Source organism: Cydia strobilella, chromosome 7, assembly GCF_947568885.1.
Source record: "Cydia strobilella chromosome 7, ilCydStro3.1, whole genome shotgun sequence".
Classification (NCBI taxonomy): Eukaryota; Metazoa; Arthropoda; class Insecta; order Lepidoptera; family Tortricidae; genus Cydia; species Cydia strobilella.
The window spans coordinates 2533115-2549135 of NC_086047.1; the positions used below are offsets into that span (position 1 = coordinate 2533115).

Sequence of the window (16021 nt, forward strand, 5' to 3'; positions counted from 1 at the left end):
ATTTTATTTTTAATTATGTGCAAGTCTGAACTTTAATTTAGTTTATTATTTTCTAATGACGTCAAGTCATTTAAGGCGGGAGTATGTTTAGTTTGATGTCCAAATTACTTCAAAGATGTCGCTGTTCCCGACGCAAACTAGATAACAGTAGTATTACTTAGAACCTATATAAGAAACTGTCGCATACCTATAGGAATAAATGATTGGTAACGTAGCAACGTAATAACGTTTGAAAGGAAATTCTCATAGAACAGGTACATATATTGCATGCTATAAATACGGCTAAATGTGTGATATTTATAATTATAATAAGACCTATTGTTAAACCACATTTAATGCAAATAAATGATTTATGATTTATAGAATTGCGCCACATGTTAAGAGTCTCTGGCAAGCTCGGCCGAATTTCACCTTCCCATACAAACGGAGTTCCGTCTCGTTTTAAAACTACGTATTGGACTATAATAAAACTTTGCACATACAATGACATGAGGTATATCTGCTTGTTTTTGCTCTATTTCGATTGTATATATACTAGAGCTATCTAAACTAATTTCAGACCTAGATATACCTTATCCTATTGTAAGTTCTAAGTTTCAGAGCATTCAGAGCAATGTAGCCAGTCGTTTTAAAATGAGAGCGTAACTACGTTTGTATGGAGAACCGAGCTTGCCGGGGATTCTTAAGAGGAGGCTATCGCAAAATTGTAGTTTTTATATCGAAATTTTAATACACAAGGGTAAATGTAATGAAAACATTCGCACGGAAAGGCAGATTCTAACCAAAACCTTAAAAGGTTTTACTCGTAGTTGGGTTGATAGAAAAAAACACGAAAGCATCTTATATCCATTTAATTTCAATTATATATCGATACCAAGCATACCACAGCAATATTTTAGTATAAATTAGCTAGTGATATAGCCGAGGAATTTGGAAAGCAAAATATTAACAGAAGTATAATTCCAAAGTAATTGAGGTAACATTAAAAGCCGCACGATCGCCCTTCGTCTCAAGTTTCGCGCGGCGCGCCGTCCCTTTTGTTCTATTCCAATTTCCTGGTTTTACGCCCCCTCTTAACTTTAATAACTAAGCTAACATTTCGGCTAGCATATGTACCTTTTAACTCAGCTATTGTCCGGCGCACCCAGCATTACAGCACCAATTTGTAAAAGCGTAATATCACTTAGGAATAAAACGACATAACAACCTACAGTTTTCGATAACTACAATCCCTTTTAGGTGGTCAAGGCTAGCACGGAAATTAGACGATAGACCACGCTTTTGTGCCTTAATGAACGCTGTCAGAGGAACAAACCAGAGATTAATGTGGGTTACCTTTAGCTTTCCATGTTATCTTTATGTTCGCCATTGTTTGAGCTTTGTCATGATTTCACTTAAACATTAAAACTGATATTTAAGCGAATAGGCTGTCGTGTTATCTTACATTTCTATTTTGGTAGTCGTTTATGTAAGGGTGAGAGAAATGATCTATTAACAGCAATGTTAAATAATGGCAATTTGTACTGAAGTTACTAGGTACTTTAATACTTTCAAGAACTTTAAGAGCTGCTGGTAGACATTTTGGAATAGGTCCTTGAGGCAAGTTGAAAATTTGCCTGATACTTCTATCATACCCTAACTCAGTACTGCAAGTCTGGCTGCATTTACAAAACATTATTATAAATTCGGTCCTATTTCAGTTAACTATATCCCTAATAACACTCATACCAAAGTGAATATATAGGAGAGGACTGTCATAGGAAATTTTGTAGTCACCTATAAAATAAAAATAAAATACTGTGTTGTTTAAATCGTACCTACCCTACGATTTAAACGATTTTTTTTAATAAACAATATGAAAACAGAAGATTACGACAGACTATGTACTTACGAAGACATTTATAAAAATAATAACTAACGTAACTACGGAACATAAAGCAATAGTCATTAATGTCTATATCTAGTTGGCGTAAACGCCGCTGAAGAGTGTTCTGTCTCCTGCCTGAAGGATGAACGAGAAGGGATGGTCGGCACGCAACTCGTATATTCTCGGGTTGACCACGAGACTCGTCGCAACAGCTACGAACGCTGGAATAGAAATTAGGTATTATTAACCACTGTATTGAGCTGCATAACCCTAAAATCCTTTCCACTGATCGCCATTTATACAGTAGAAAAGTGCGGGAAGCCATTGAAAAAAAAAACTGGCCAAGTGCGAGTCGGACTCGCGCACCGAGGGTTCCGTACTTTTTATTTCTTGTTGTTATAGCGGCAACAGAAATACATCATCTGTGAAAATTTCAACTGTCTAGCTATCACGGTTCATGAGATACAGCCTGGTGACAGACAGACGGACAGACGGACAGACGGACAGACGGACAGATGGACAGACGGACAGCGGAGAGTTAGTAATAGGGTCTCGTTTTTACCCTTTGGGTACGGAAACATTGCAATTTTAATCGGGACGAGGGTTTTAGGATCTCATCCACATGGAAACTAGTCATTAGTAAATGTAAGCGGAAACGAATATCGACGGTCGATAAAATAGTGTTGTTTCGACAACAGAGTAACATCTCTAACGCGCAAAAAGTTTAAGTAGATAAACAAGACTCGGCTAAAAGATGTTGATGTCAACTTTAGCCAGCTTCTCCGAGACCACGGGGACAATGCCGTCCTCGAAACGTAGAAGGTAAAATAAATATAAAGTTCAACGGGGCACTCGGTAAATTTAAGTTTAATTTCGCTTGAAATATGTCGAGGATACTCGTAACAAATCGAGCGAAATTCTATCTAAATTACATGCTTGAATGTCACAAGAGTTTTATAATTAAAATCTATTATTGTTTATAAACGTATTACCTACTTATGTCGTAATGTCGAATATAGGGTGATGAAACCGAAATTCTTTAACCGAATAATACGCCTTTTGAATCAGGAAACACTTGAGTTTTTTTTTATAAAAATGAGATCTGGACAACATCCTTTATATCAGACGGTAACTTGTTATAGACGTGAGGATCTATAATTTGGAAGAAGTTACCTGTTTTTATGCCTAAGTATTACTAGTACCTGCAAAATACATTCAAGAGCAATGAAAATGGGTCTATGCTAATGCAAGTTTCCACACAATGTTACCCATTTTTCTTACTATTGAGTGGTTTTAGGTTGGTTCTTTCATCTGGCAGTTGGCTGCATAAAGGTGACATTTGAATGGCAACTGCAGCTGCATTACGGTAGCGGCTTTACTGCGTCGGCGTGAACGCCGACGCTTTAACTTTGTTAATTTAATTAAAACGATTGACAAATTGGACGTTCAGCAGTAATGCAGCTGTATTTACCATCCGAATGTCACTTTAAACAATGCCAATATCTTATGGCAGAATTGTTGCAAAAGTGCCCGCTTTCAGCTTTAAATAATAGTTCCTAATCTCTCCGGTGGCGCTAGGTAGGCTCTGAGACCAAAGAGTATTGTAATATATAGGAGACTCTATGACATGAACCATAGAGGTTTAATAATGTAGATATGAAATGGGGGGAGGGGCAGCAAATAACCCGACCAAATAACGTATTTCTGGTACTGTCAAGAATGTTAAAACATGTTTTTAATTTTGTCGCATTGCGTATGGTCTGTCCCTCACGGTCGCACGGGTGCACATCTATATATAATACTAGGTGTATGGTCTAGGTACTTCAGTGTATGGTGGCGCCGCCTATTTACTGTCTTTTACGGTCACTTTTTGATACATGAAGATTCATTTCCTTACCTCTACCTTCCATAGATATAAGTATGACTGAAATAAAATGACAAGGGAAATTTCGATATTTTTTTATTATTTTAAAAATACTTATACACTTGTTCTGTATTTGTATTACAATGCGGCTGCACCAGCTTACCGATGTCCCTGAAAAAAAAAATAAGTTTTACTCAGTTTAATAGAGAAGAAGGTACATTGAACTATTTCAAAATATTTAGATGCCTGAGGAAGGACTCCCGAAGAGTCCGAAACATGTGAAACCGTAGTGATCTAAATATTTTAAAATATGTCTCACATTAGTTTAATTTCGATTATTGAAATATTTATTAGAAGTAAGTATAACACAGTAATTTATAACCGAGCATGTAAAATAGGTTGTCAAAAACCTGTTTAAGGTACAGTATGTATAAGTTACTGCATGGTTTACTAAAAAGGCTAGTGCTGCACTCTGGTGGCAGAACATTGCGGTAATATCCCCTATTGATACATCTGTCACACAACTCAACCCAATAAATCGCTCTGTCATTGCCTAGAGACCTGTATGTGTATATACCGGATGCGTGTGCGTAAACATGCATATGCACGTTGTAAGTAGTCAAGTAATTATATTCACTTTCAACAACACACGCACACACACACACACACACACACACACACACACACACACACACACACACACACACACACACACACACACACACACACACACACACACACACACACACACGCGCGACCTAAACAGTACCTATACACCCAAAATTGCACATGCATCACCTGTAAACCTAAGTTTAGTTATGTATGTAGTTTTAGTTTCACCCTGTCTTAAATTTAGCTTTGTAACTAGTATTATTGTTATTACCTACTGATTAGTAACTTCTTTAAATTTAAGTATAGTGTCTTATTGGCATTTCGCACAAATCATGTCACAGATATTTCGTGTCTGGATTGGTTACCTACGTGACAGGCCACGCCTAGTGTAGGAACCGGTGCAACCGTCATTGTAAATGCATAAATGTACATAAATTGTCCCTTAGTTTTTTGTCCCTTAGTTTTTTAATATAGCGATCCTTATGTGAGACGATACACCGCTTGCGTTACGTGTGCGTGCACGGCTCCAACATTTAAGCGTACGAGCACGTGCTCGGGCATCCCGGCGTGCTCTGGCCTTTAATCACTAAAGCAATGCCAATTTTGATGAACTGCATGCAAATCAGTTTAATCAAATGAAAGGACTAGGTTCTTTAAAATGTCTCAAGAGTTGAAAATGTTTCTTATTTTATGAGGATTCTCTATGATCTAGCAAATATTTTTATGTGTATAATTATAATAAGAGGACAAACGTTTTATTCGGAACAAATGTTATTTCTGTTATATATAAATTAGTTAAATACACAGGGACGTTATAGGTTTTCCTAATAAAATACATCAATGAATTTTTAACTCTAAAACTACTACTTACTACCAACTAACAAACAATGTATACCTATTGTTTGTTAGTTGGTAGTAATATTCACTAGTAAACTATAAATAAAAAATAATAATAAATAAAAAATATTGTCTTCGGTTACCGCGATAGTTACTCATGAAATAAAACTATGAAAACGGATTATATCGCGTATATTGAATTTATAATACATCCCGACGTTTCGAACTCTTTACAGCGTTCGTGGTCAACGGGTGACTGAGGAAAAATTACAAAATGCAAAAATACCCACATACTAAAATAATGAACAATCATAGACTACAAACTTTAAGGCTGGTTGTACATGCAAAATCGGTTCATAAGGCTAGTTATACACTATAATTATTTTTCAAGTAAAGATATATATATATACGCGATAAAAATAAACTATGCCGGCTCCAACCCTACACCACGGACCCGAGAAGATTTAATTCCCTCCTAAATTGTAGGAGGGTATCCCAATATGAGACCGGCAACAAACTCACCCGTCACCCGTTTTTCCTCAGTCACCCGTTGACCACGAACGCTGTAAAGAGTTCGAAACGTCGGGATGTATTATAAATTCAATATACGCGATATAATCCGTTTTCATAGTTTTATTTCATAAATAAAAAATAAATAATAATAATAAATAATAATAATTTACTACAATGTTCCTACATACATATTGTACTTATGTACAGGGAAAATGTGGTATGTAAATACGCTTTCGGTTTCGTAAATAGAACTTTAAAATAGAAACTTTTCAATTTCCATTTTGTATCCGAACTAGTTGGTTTACTCTTCCGTGTTTCAAACTCATCTTTGAAAGCGAAGCTATCCGGAGTGAGCAAATATGTAGTTACACCACTAGTTTAATTGAAATGTGTTTTCTCTACGTATATGTAGAGCGGTGTAAATGAAAACAATTCATTATTTTAACGAAACGAGAGTCAATCGCGTACCATAGGTACTTTTTTTGGAATGTAACGAATTTTCATGCTTTTCAGATTGTAAAGCGAGGTTTAGACTAGCAAGAACTGGCATGCAATTTACGTTACATTGCTGACTACTAAGGTAAACTGCATTCAAAATGTTTATCAGATACAGCAATGTAATGAAAATGGCATGCAAGTTCTTGCTAGTCTAAACCTCGCTTAAGACTTTATCTTCGTAGAATCCAGTACAAACGTAAACTATAAGTTTCATCACCCTATATTCACACTCTTTACGGCAAGAATGACTACCGTATGACATCATATTTTTCTATTTTTTCTTATATATATGTTACGATTTATTATGTATTTTTTCACTAACATAAAAAAAAAATTCTTGCCCTTCCGTTTTGGTTAGTAAATACAGATCGCGGAGAAACATGGATCAAAGATTTTTGAGAAATTGTTTTTTTTAACGAAAGCGTAAGAATTTTATGATGTGGTTGTACCTGAAAGTTTAAAAATCAAATTGATGATAAATGTTTCCCCATGATTCAAAGTAGCCTCAGTTTACAGTAGATTCAAGAAGAGTAGATCATACTTGTTATACACATTTCAAAGTGGGTTTAAATATTAAAGTCTATTTAATTTATAATGAGAAAGCGCTTACCTATTCACCAATTTAAATTCACACTTAGAAAATTGCAGCCTCTGAACAAATGCTAGCCTTTTAGGCGTATACATGTAATAAAATAAGCTAAGCAATCACCGTGTTCGCAGCGAGTTCAAAAATTCAGGTCAAACAGGGTAAAAGGTTTTTTTTTAACTTTAAAAGAAAACGACCGAATTCTTGAATTTTTTGCCAATAATGGCAGATAAATTATTCAAGTTATAGAGTCAGATGGGTAAGAGAAAAGTAGTTTATTTTGCGGCAATCAAAATACTTGAGAAAATTTACTGCGATGCGATGACTGTATCGTATTCGTTTTCAACTACGACCAGTTGGTCCAGAAATAGCTATTTACGATACAAGTGCGGAAAGTGGGAAATTCGCAACGAGTGGTGATAAATGTTTTAAATCGACACGAGTTGTATTACCTATTCGCACGTGTATCGTACAACGTTTTACAGTACATATGGCCCTTTAAACTTTCAACATAGGCACGGAAAGTGCTCATTCCCGCACTAGTGCGAGAAAGTAACACCATACGTGCAGTCAGCTGCAGAGAAAGGTGACCCCCCTGCAAACAAATTTCTATGCAGCAGACTGTATACTGTAAACAAGAATTGGCTGCTTTTTACTTTTACCCCAAATCACCCCAAATTACCTTAAATATAGACCAAGCCCCAACCACAATATAACTGAGGCAAAATTAAAAGTACCTAATGATGGAAAACGCCATTGAACAAGGCGCTTTCTCCTGACTTAAGAATGAAGATGAATGGATGGTCAGCCTGGAAGTGGATTTCAGGCGTTACGTATGCGCTCAGGTACGTTGCACCAAATTCTGAAAAAGGTAAACGCGTCCATCACAATAAAGGATTCACGCTAGAAAGGGTCCGGGCAAAGGAGTCTGAAACTTCGTTTTCTATGACGGGTATTCGGTAATCACGTGAGACTGTATAGAAAACGGAATATCGGACGCCTTGGCCCGGACCTGAATCGTTCTAGCGTGAGTCGTTAGAACGCACTGCGGTTATTTTTTTGCGGTTTCAGTCTTTTAAGTGCGTGCGCTTATGAAGCATGCCGTACGTTACACGTTTTGCGGTTCTGAAACCACAAAAACATAATCGCAGTGCGTTCTCAGCATTAGGCAGTGTTTGGCTGCTGGCGATCGATCAGCAAATGGTGCATTCCAGAAAAGTGACTTGATTATTAAATTCTGATAAAGCTAAAACACCGATATTTAGCATGAAAACGTTCGATAACTTAGCTTCAAATTAAATTCAACGATATATAACATAGATTTCTTCATTAAGGTAGCTGCTATACGCGTCGCGTCCCCGACAAAGTAGACTTTTTTGTAGACTGCTCCAAATAGCGACTAGCGTTGAGAGACTTTGCTTCCCGAGTGAGTGTTTCTACGTGAGTGTGAGTGTGATTGGTTAGCGTAGGTACGGCGATTAAATAATGCTACACTGAATTTGTTTTTATTCCAAAATTACATTTCTCGCGCGAATAGACGGTCGCTACTCGCTTTAGGCGGATAAATGCTTTAAGTTAAAAGATACAAAAAAGTAAACGAACAGCTACATACATTAAATAAATGCGTAGTTGTATGACAAGTTTCTAGATACCTCTCATGTTGCGTTTATATCCGTTGTTATATACGATAGACAGGTGGGCGTTTTCTATAATAAATATTGAAAACCTGATTCTTTCAAACCTGGACATTCTTGAGCTCATTCTACTCAGAATCGACAGCATTCTCCATCCTGCCATTAAAAAAAGATGTCCCAAATGTCCATTCCATTACGTCACGTTTTAGTGTGAACAATTTTTTTTACTTATATGTGCGTGACGTAGTGAAACACATAATTTTCATTAAAAAATTTGAGACATTTTTTATCATCAGGATTGAATATAATAGTGATTTTGATTTGAGAGAACTCAACACCAGGCTCTGTGAGAATCAGGTTTTCAATATTAATTTTAGAAAATGCCCAAATACCTATTTAAGGGGTAAGGAAAGAATGATGAAAACATTTTTATATATTAGATTCAACTTTATTTTATCCTCAGCAGTGAGAGTCTTAAAAATAGTTCACAAGGTAGAAGTGGTTAGAAAAACAAAAGTATTAACAAGCTATTTAGGGTAGGTATTTAAGGCACTGAAAAATATAATATCCTACTTACCCCACTAACAAGCAATCAAAAAGTACTTAACCTACAACATAGAACAAAATTTTTATTGTAGAATATTTTCGTCACTGTTATCTATCTTTTTTTTTAAATACTGGTATGACATTCAATTCAGAAAGCAACGACTCCGTTAAAAAGTGTGCGGGCTCCTTGCCTAAGATGGAAAATAAAAGGACGGTCGGCGTCAAAGTACAGCTCTTCGACTAGGGCAAACGACTCCAGCACGATAAATGCTGAAATAGAAAAGTTTTTGCCTGACTATATTTTCAAACACCAAGTATACCATCACCAGGTCAAAACCAATTAGTGATTTTGACAATAATTAATTTGTATGTTTTTTTCGTAAATTGGTCAAAACGAAGGTACCTAACATAATTAAATGAGATGTGGTTAAATGATAAATATGAAAACTGGAGGAACGAAAGTAATTTGTGATATATTATGCAACAAAAAAGGGTTCCGTACCATTACGGAAAAAAACAGCAAAAAAATCACGTTTGTAGTATGGGAGCCCCATTTAAATATTTATATTATTCTGTTTTTAGTATTTGTTGTTATAGCGGCAACAGAAATACATCATCTGTGAAAATTTCAACTGTCTATCTATCACGGTTCATGAGATACAGCCTGGTGACAGACAGACAGACGGACGGACAGACGGACAGCGGAGTCTTAGTAATAGGGTCCCGTTTTTACCCTGTGGGTACGGAACCCTAAAAAAGTACCTATTGTTTTGTATTGTATAATAAATATTTTAAATGTTAACTTATTCTTCATTTTGGTGACGAAGGGATGAATTTTAAAATAAATCTTTTCTTATTGGAGTTGAGAGCATATAACGCCTTGCGGTTTTCTATCAGAATCTAAGTAAGGGGAAGGAATAGGATAATTAAATGAGATGTGGTTAAATGATAAATATGAAAACTGGAGGAACGAAAATAATTTGTGACATATTATGCAACAAAAAACCGGCCAAGTGCGAGTCGGACTCGCGCACGAAGGGTTCCGTACCATTACGGAAAAAAACAGCAAAATAATCACGTTTGTAGTATGGGAGCCCCATTTAAATATTTATATTATTCTGTTTTTAGTATTTGTTGTTATAGCGGCAACAGAAATACATCATCTGTGAAAATTTCAACTGTCTATCTATCACGGTTCATGAGATACAGCCTGGTGACAGACAGACAGACGGACGGACAGACGGACAGCGGAGTCTTAGTAATAGGGTCCCGTTTTTACCCTGTGGGTACGGAACCCTAAAAAAGTACCTATTGTTTTGTATTGTATAATAAATATTTTAAATGTTAACTTATTCTTCATTTTGGTGACGAAGGGATGAATTTTAAAATAAATCTTTTCTTATTGGAGTTGAGAGCATATAACGCCTTGCGGTTTTCTATCAGAATCTAAGTAAGGGGAAGGAATAAGTTCTCAAATATGGTAATTTTTGAGAAATAATTAAATCCGTTACCGCGAATTTATGGCGCGTTTGCCAGACCTGCGGGCTTAGCACGGTAGCATTTTTATCGCCTGTCACCATGCCTGTCACGTTCTAACAAGTATGTAAGTGCGAAAGTGACAGACATAGTGACAGGTGATACAAATGTAACCATGCTGACACCGCTGGCTCCTTTTAAACTACTGTGACATTTTTGTCACATGACATTTATCCTAACTTAAGTTTAAAGAGAAAAATGAAGGAAATAATAATTATTATTCACAACGACTGGACTTAATCGCGTATAATTATGTTTTATATTTACCTCTGACGTTTCGAGGACGGCGTTGTCGCCGTGGTCTCGGAGAAGACCTCCGTGGTCTTATTCATATTTAAATTTAAAACGTAATTTAAGCGATTAAGTCCCATCGCTGTGAATAATAATGAGTAAAAACCGTGAAAATTTAAATCAATGAAATAATTATTAACTGAAATAAATATTTTACATTTTTTTTAAATATTATATAGGACATTCTTATACAGATTGACTAAGTCCCACGGTAAGCCCAAGGAGGCTTGTGTTATGGGTACTCGGACAACGATATATAATATAATATATAAATACTTAAATACATAGAAAACACCCATGACTCACGAAAAGATATCTGTGCTCATCACACAAATAAATGCCCTTACCAGGATTCGAACCCAGGACCATCGGCTTCACAGGCAGGGTCACTACCCAAGTACCCACTAGGCCAGACGGGTCGTCAAATATAGATCATATACATATATGATATCTATTTCGACCGGTCCGCGAAATAGATGTCATATATTAAAGAAAAAGTGACGAAGCCCTCCAGTCTATTTTAGTTTATAATTTATATATAGTAATTAAAAAACCACAAATCAAAATATTCAACAAAATTATTTGATTTTACAAGACTTATATTAACCGTGATTATATTTTGTATTATTTATGAGTAATACAAAATGTAATCACGGTCTATATCCCGTGTCAATATCAGTCTAGTGAAACTAACCGTGAATCATTAAAAACTATAATTTGATTTGTTCCCAAAGTTCAGTGAAATTATAATAAGTTATCCTGCGTCCCGTAAGTACAAAATACTAGTAATGCATTGCGTTGCATATGACGAGTATGTTTCCAAGCATACACATTTCAGGGTTCAGATTTCATCGCCATTGCATACGTTGCGTACGTGGGCTCAGCGTGTCCTTGCCTTAAGTGTAGCCATGTATTAGCTACTTATTTCTTTATGCTAAAAGTAAGGTCATTTTTTGCTAACCCATTTTGGAAAGAAACGGCAAATAAATGCAAACAATGTTTATTTATCAACAATACTCGGTCAACAATGTTTACTAAACGTTATCAAACATCTGAATGCCGTTGAATAAAGTGTAAGTAGCTTTCAATTCAAAATAAAATGGTCTATCCGCAACAAAATACTGTTCCGGCGGTGGTACAGCAGGCACTGGGGGTCGGATATTGAATACTGAAAATACAGAAAAACATATTTAAGAAATAATATTTATAAAAAGCATTTAAAATCTACTTACCATGCAAATGAATAGAGTGATAAATGGAATAGATTTTTCATTTCTGACAAAGACTATAAAAAAGCCATCATGCTTTAGCAAGATATCGTAATATCAATGAAGAGGGAAATATAGGCCACAGCCAAACATTATTTATATAACATACACAACAGGAATTGGCAGAACTTATTTAAAATTAATCCATTTCCATGAAAATAGTAGTTAGATGGGGTAAGAGAAACACTTATAAGGAATCCTCATACTGTTTCTCTTATCCCACACGACCTTAACAAAAAGGAAGGATTGCTATTACTTGCAACTGAAGCTTCCGGAAACAAAGTAATTTATTCACATTAGAAAGTTCCCCAAGTTACACTAGATTTATATTGACCAGGATATGGACCGTAACCTCTTGTATTGATTTGAGCTCCCAATATTTCGACGCAGTTACATGCATCCATCCATGGTTCACATCCCGCTCAATATAAGTCTAGTGGAACTAACCGTTAATCATTCAAAACTCTCCCCAAGTTAGTCTACGCAACATGCAAAACGTGCAGAAAATCTAAAAATCAAACCTGTTTGGAATATGTTAACAAACAAAAACTATCCATCAGTATGCAGCATTGTGTAAAATTGTTTCTCATTATATCATAACAGCTTTTGATAGCGATATGACATTCAATCTAATCATCTATCAGGACCAAAGTCTGTTTCATCTCTAGATTGATATAGTCGCAATGAAAATGGTGTTATTTTTACATCGAGATTTAAAGTGCGTAATGGCCTTGGCTTTAAATGATTTCTGCTTGTCATTTTAGAAAAAACGCAAACGATGTGAAAGTAACAGCATTCATTATTTTATCGCAGCCCCCCCCCCGCTCCGCGCCGCGCCGCTTCGCGTTGGCGTGTTGTTCGCCTACGTAGTACGCTGCGTAAGGAAAACAAATGCTTGCGAGTGTACAAATGTTTTTTAATCTCTGGTTTCACATTGTGTACTTGTATAATCTTGATTGTACATCTTACAAAGTTTTCAATTGAAAAAAGTCTCATAGTGGATAGAAAAAACTAACAATGTCTATTCTATTGATGAGAATTTATTAAACCACGCCAAAACATAATAATTTAAATAACACTTTAAACTCTCGCGTTTTGTACACATAATTAATGTTACTAACGGGTTTAACCACACAGCTAGTGCAACTTGGCTGAAACGTCGGAAAAAAGGTAAAATACCTAATGAAATTTAATCGCTTCAGACCCGTTAGTAACATAAATTATTATAATTTACTTCATCAGCTTTCCATTAAATTACTTAAAAAAATGAATTCCATTGAATAAAGTGTAAGTAGACATCAATTGGAAATAAAATGGTCGGTCTACGACAAATTCCTTAGGTGGCGGAGGCATGACACCACTAGACCCAGCTAAGAAAAAATCTGAAAAAAAAAGCAAATACTTAATATCAAAAGAACCATTCAGAATATACTTAGCATGCAACTAATGTGTCTAGTATAGGTAAAATGTGTATCAGTGGAAATTATGTGTGTAAAAAAGCTATATTTACAAGAAAATTATGAAAAAAAAAAATTGTCTGTTAGTTCTTCACGCTTAAACCGTTGCACCGATTTAGATGAAATTTGGTATGGAGATAATTTTAAACCAGGGAAAAGACATAGTATAGGGTTTATCAATACACACAAAATACAACACAATATAAAAAATCTTACACATAAAAAGTCAGAATTTTTAAATAACATCAATTTTTAAATGTAAGAGAAACGAATTAAAAAGTACACGCCCAAAATGATAACGAGTGTAGTATTGAAACTGTTTCATTTAGGATATGTAACTACTTTTATTAAAGAACCATATAAAGTGGACACCCATTCATAAAACACCCTTGTCATAAAGCAGAGACGCTTTCCAGATAAATGTCCCGCCCATGACGCCGGTTGTCAATGTCACTGTGCGAGTTTGACAGTAATATAAATATGCGCGTGCAATAGAGATGGCAACAGGCGGGTCAATGTACGAGAATCTATCTGGAAAGCGTCTCTTCTATATTAGTGATGTCCTTCACCAAAAAGTTCATGCATCATGCAAAAGTCTAATTTAAATAACAATGAATAGCTAACCTTTTTGGGCCTAAAGGCAATTTATGAATATGCGGCACTATGCGTAATTGATTTTTAGATAGAATTATATCTATATTTTTGATACTTAACCATGGTTTTTGACGTACAGTCAAGTGTAAAAATATGGGTGCATACAACTTACTTAAAAAATATGTCCCATAGTTCTTAATTCGTTGACATACGAGCTATGGGACATATTTTTGAGTAGGATGTGTGCACCCATATTTTTACACTTGACTGTACACAAATCAGAAAGCGCCACTTGCACCATCTCACTAACCCGTTAACCAAGTGTCAAATTGTACTGGTAACTATGGTAACTCCAGGTTTAACTGGTTAACCCCGGGTTAGTGAATGGTGCAAGTGGCCCTAAGTCTCATTAGCTTTATAAACCTATAAAATGTTTTTTACTACACCAGCTCGGAAAGGTTCCTTTTTTTATCCGTGCAAAGTTAATTTGAATATGATTAGTAATGTTCTACACCTATGTTTGACATTGTTCACTTGCTTGGGATTCTAATGTTAGCACACGAGGGGTAAAAGTCTAGTTTAGCCCCTTGCTTCATAAATATTTGCAATAGACGAATTTTTCGCTGTGCATGTACATTTCGACATTAGCTCGATTTTTGAAAATTTTATGAAAACCTGAAAACGATACATATCTTAGGTATCCAGAAAAATATTTTTAACATCGTGTCTACTAATTTTCAGGACATGAGTAGAATCCGGGGCCATAATAGCGCCAACTGTCTACTATACGCCTTGTACGGAAGGATATACTAAATAAATAAAAAATAACGAACATTAAATGACGAAACTTTTATTCCACCGTAATCCAGAGACAAAATAATAATTTATACAACGAATTTATTACCTATATTATTTAAATGTCTGAACACCATTAAATAAAGTGTACGTAGATTTTAATGCAAAATAAAATGGTCTGTCTACTGCGAAATTCTTAACTGGCGGCAGAGTAAAAGCTGAACCCATCGCTGTAATTGCTGAAAATAGAGAAAATAATACGTAAAATTTTTGGATTTAGTGAATATTGTAAATAAATGTACCGATAAATTTCTGTCGTATCCAGTGTTATAAAGGTCTTTATTTTATGTAAGGTATTGCCAGACATTACGTAAATTATTATTTTGTGGAAATATTTATACCTTACTAGAGTAAATGCAGAGATAAATATTATTAGATAGATCGTATTATTGAAAATAAGAATAATAATTGAAGTAAATTAAAAGTAGTAGGAACAAAAGTGGCTCGAAAAGCAAACAAACTTCATTTAAACATGGTGTGGCAACATTCATTAAGCAAAGCAAACTCTCTCTAAGCTCCCTGGCCACTATTTTTGACACATCCCAAACAAAAAGTCCGTGCAGCATGCACAACGTGCAAATTTAGAATCAATAATGTGAAAAGCTAACCTGTTTGTATTGCGATAACCTGAAGGCGATCACTCCAGTGTACGATACCTTGCATAACTGATAAACTTAATTGTATTGCAGCCGTCAAATCAACGGAAAGAAGAAAAAATCAAAAATGTTTTACCCTTTTTGATGTTTCATAAAGAGTACCCAATTTCTGATTTGACTGGTGTTTTTATCTAATACAAGTTTTATAACGGCAAATATATCTTATTTTTTTCTTGGTGAATGTCTAAATATATATTCTGTTATAGAATCCTTCGCTTCGTTTAGGATTCAATGTACGCACCGCCGTAAATATGTCATTTTGCTCCCTTGTGACACAATCTACTATTTGGAACGTTGACTTCTAAAGATGGTTGTGAACTCAACTGTATGTACGACGTGCATTAGGAAGACCGATCTCGCCAGTTACATACCTAACATGTGTATGTTTGGCAGACCCGGGAAAGGCC

General features: G+C 35.4%; 1 protein-coding gene across 8 annotated transcripts in view; it reads right to left on the reverse strand.

The window, feature by feature from the left end:
- Window positions 1-1945: 1945 nt before the first annotated feature.
- The window catches only part of LOC134742906 (alaserpin-like), a 42426-nt gene continuing 28350 nt past the window's right edge, over window positions 1946-16021 (reverse strand). For 2 of the 8 annotated variants that reach the window (XM_063676100.1, XM_063676109.1), the window contains one exon: window positions 11769-11952. In XM_063676100.1, the coding sequence (XP_063532170.1) occupies window positions 11819-11952 (134 nt within the window). In that variant the 3' untranslated portion in view covers window positions 11769-11818. Of the gene's footprint in view, window positions 2089-3887; window positions 3903-7514; window positions 7640-9090; window positions 9228-11768; window positions 11953-13291; window positions 13435-14937; window positions 15138-16021 lie in introns of those variants that run through there. The other 6 variants (XM_063676105.1, XM_063676108.1, XM_063676106.1 and 3 more) reach the window with 5 other exon arrangements.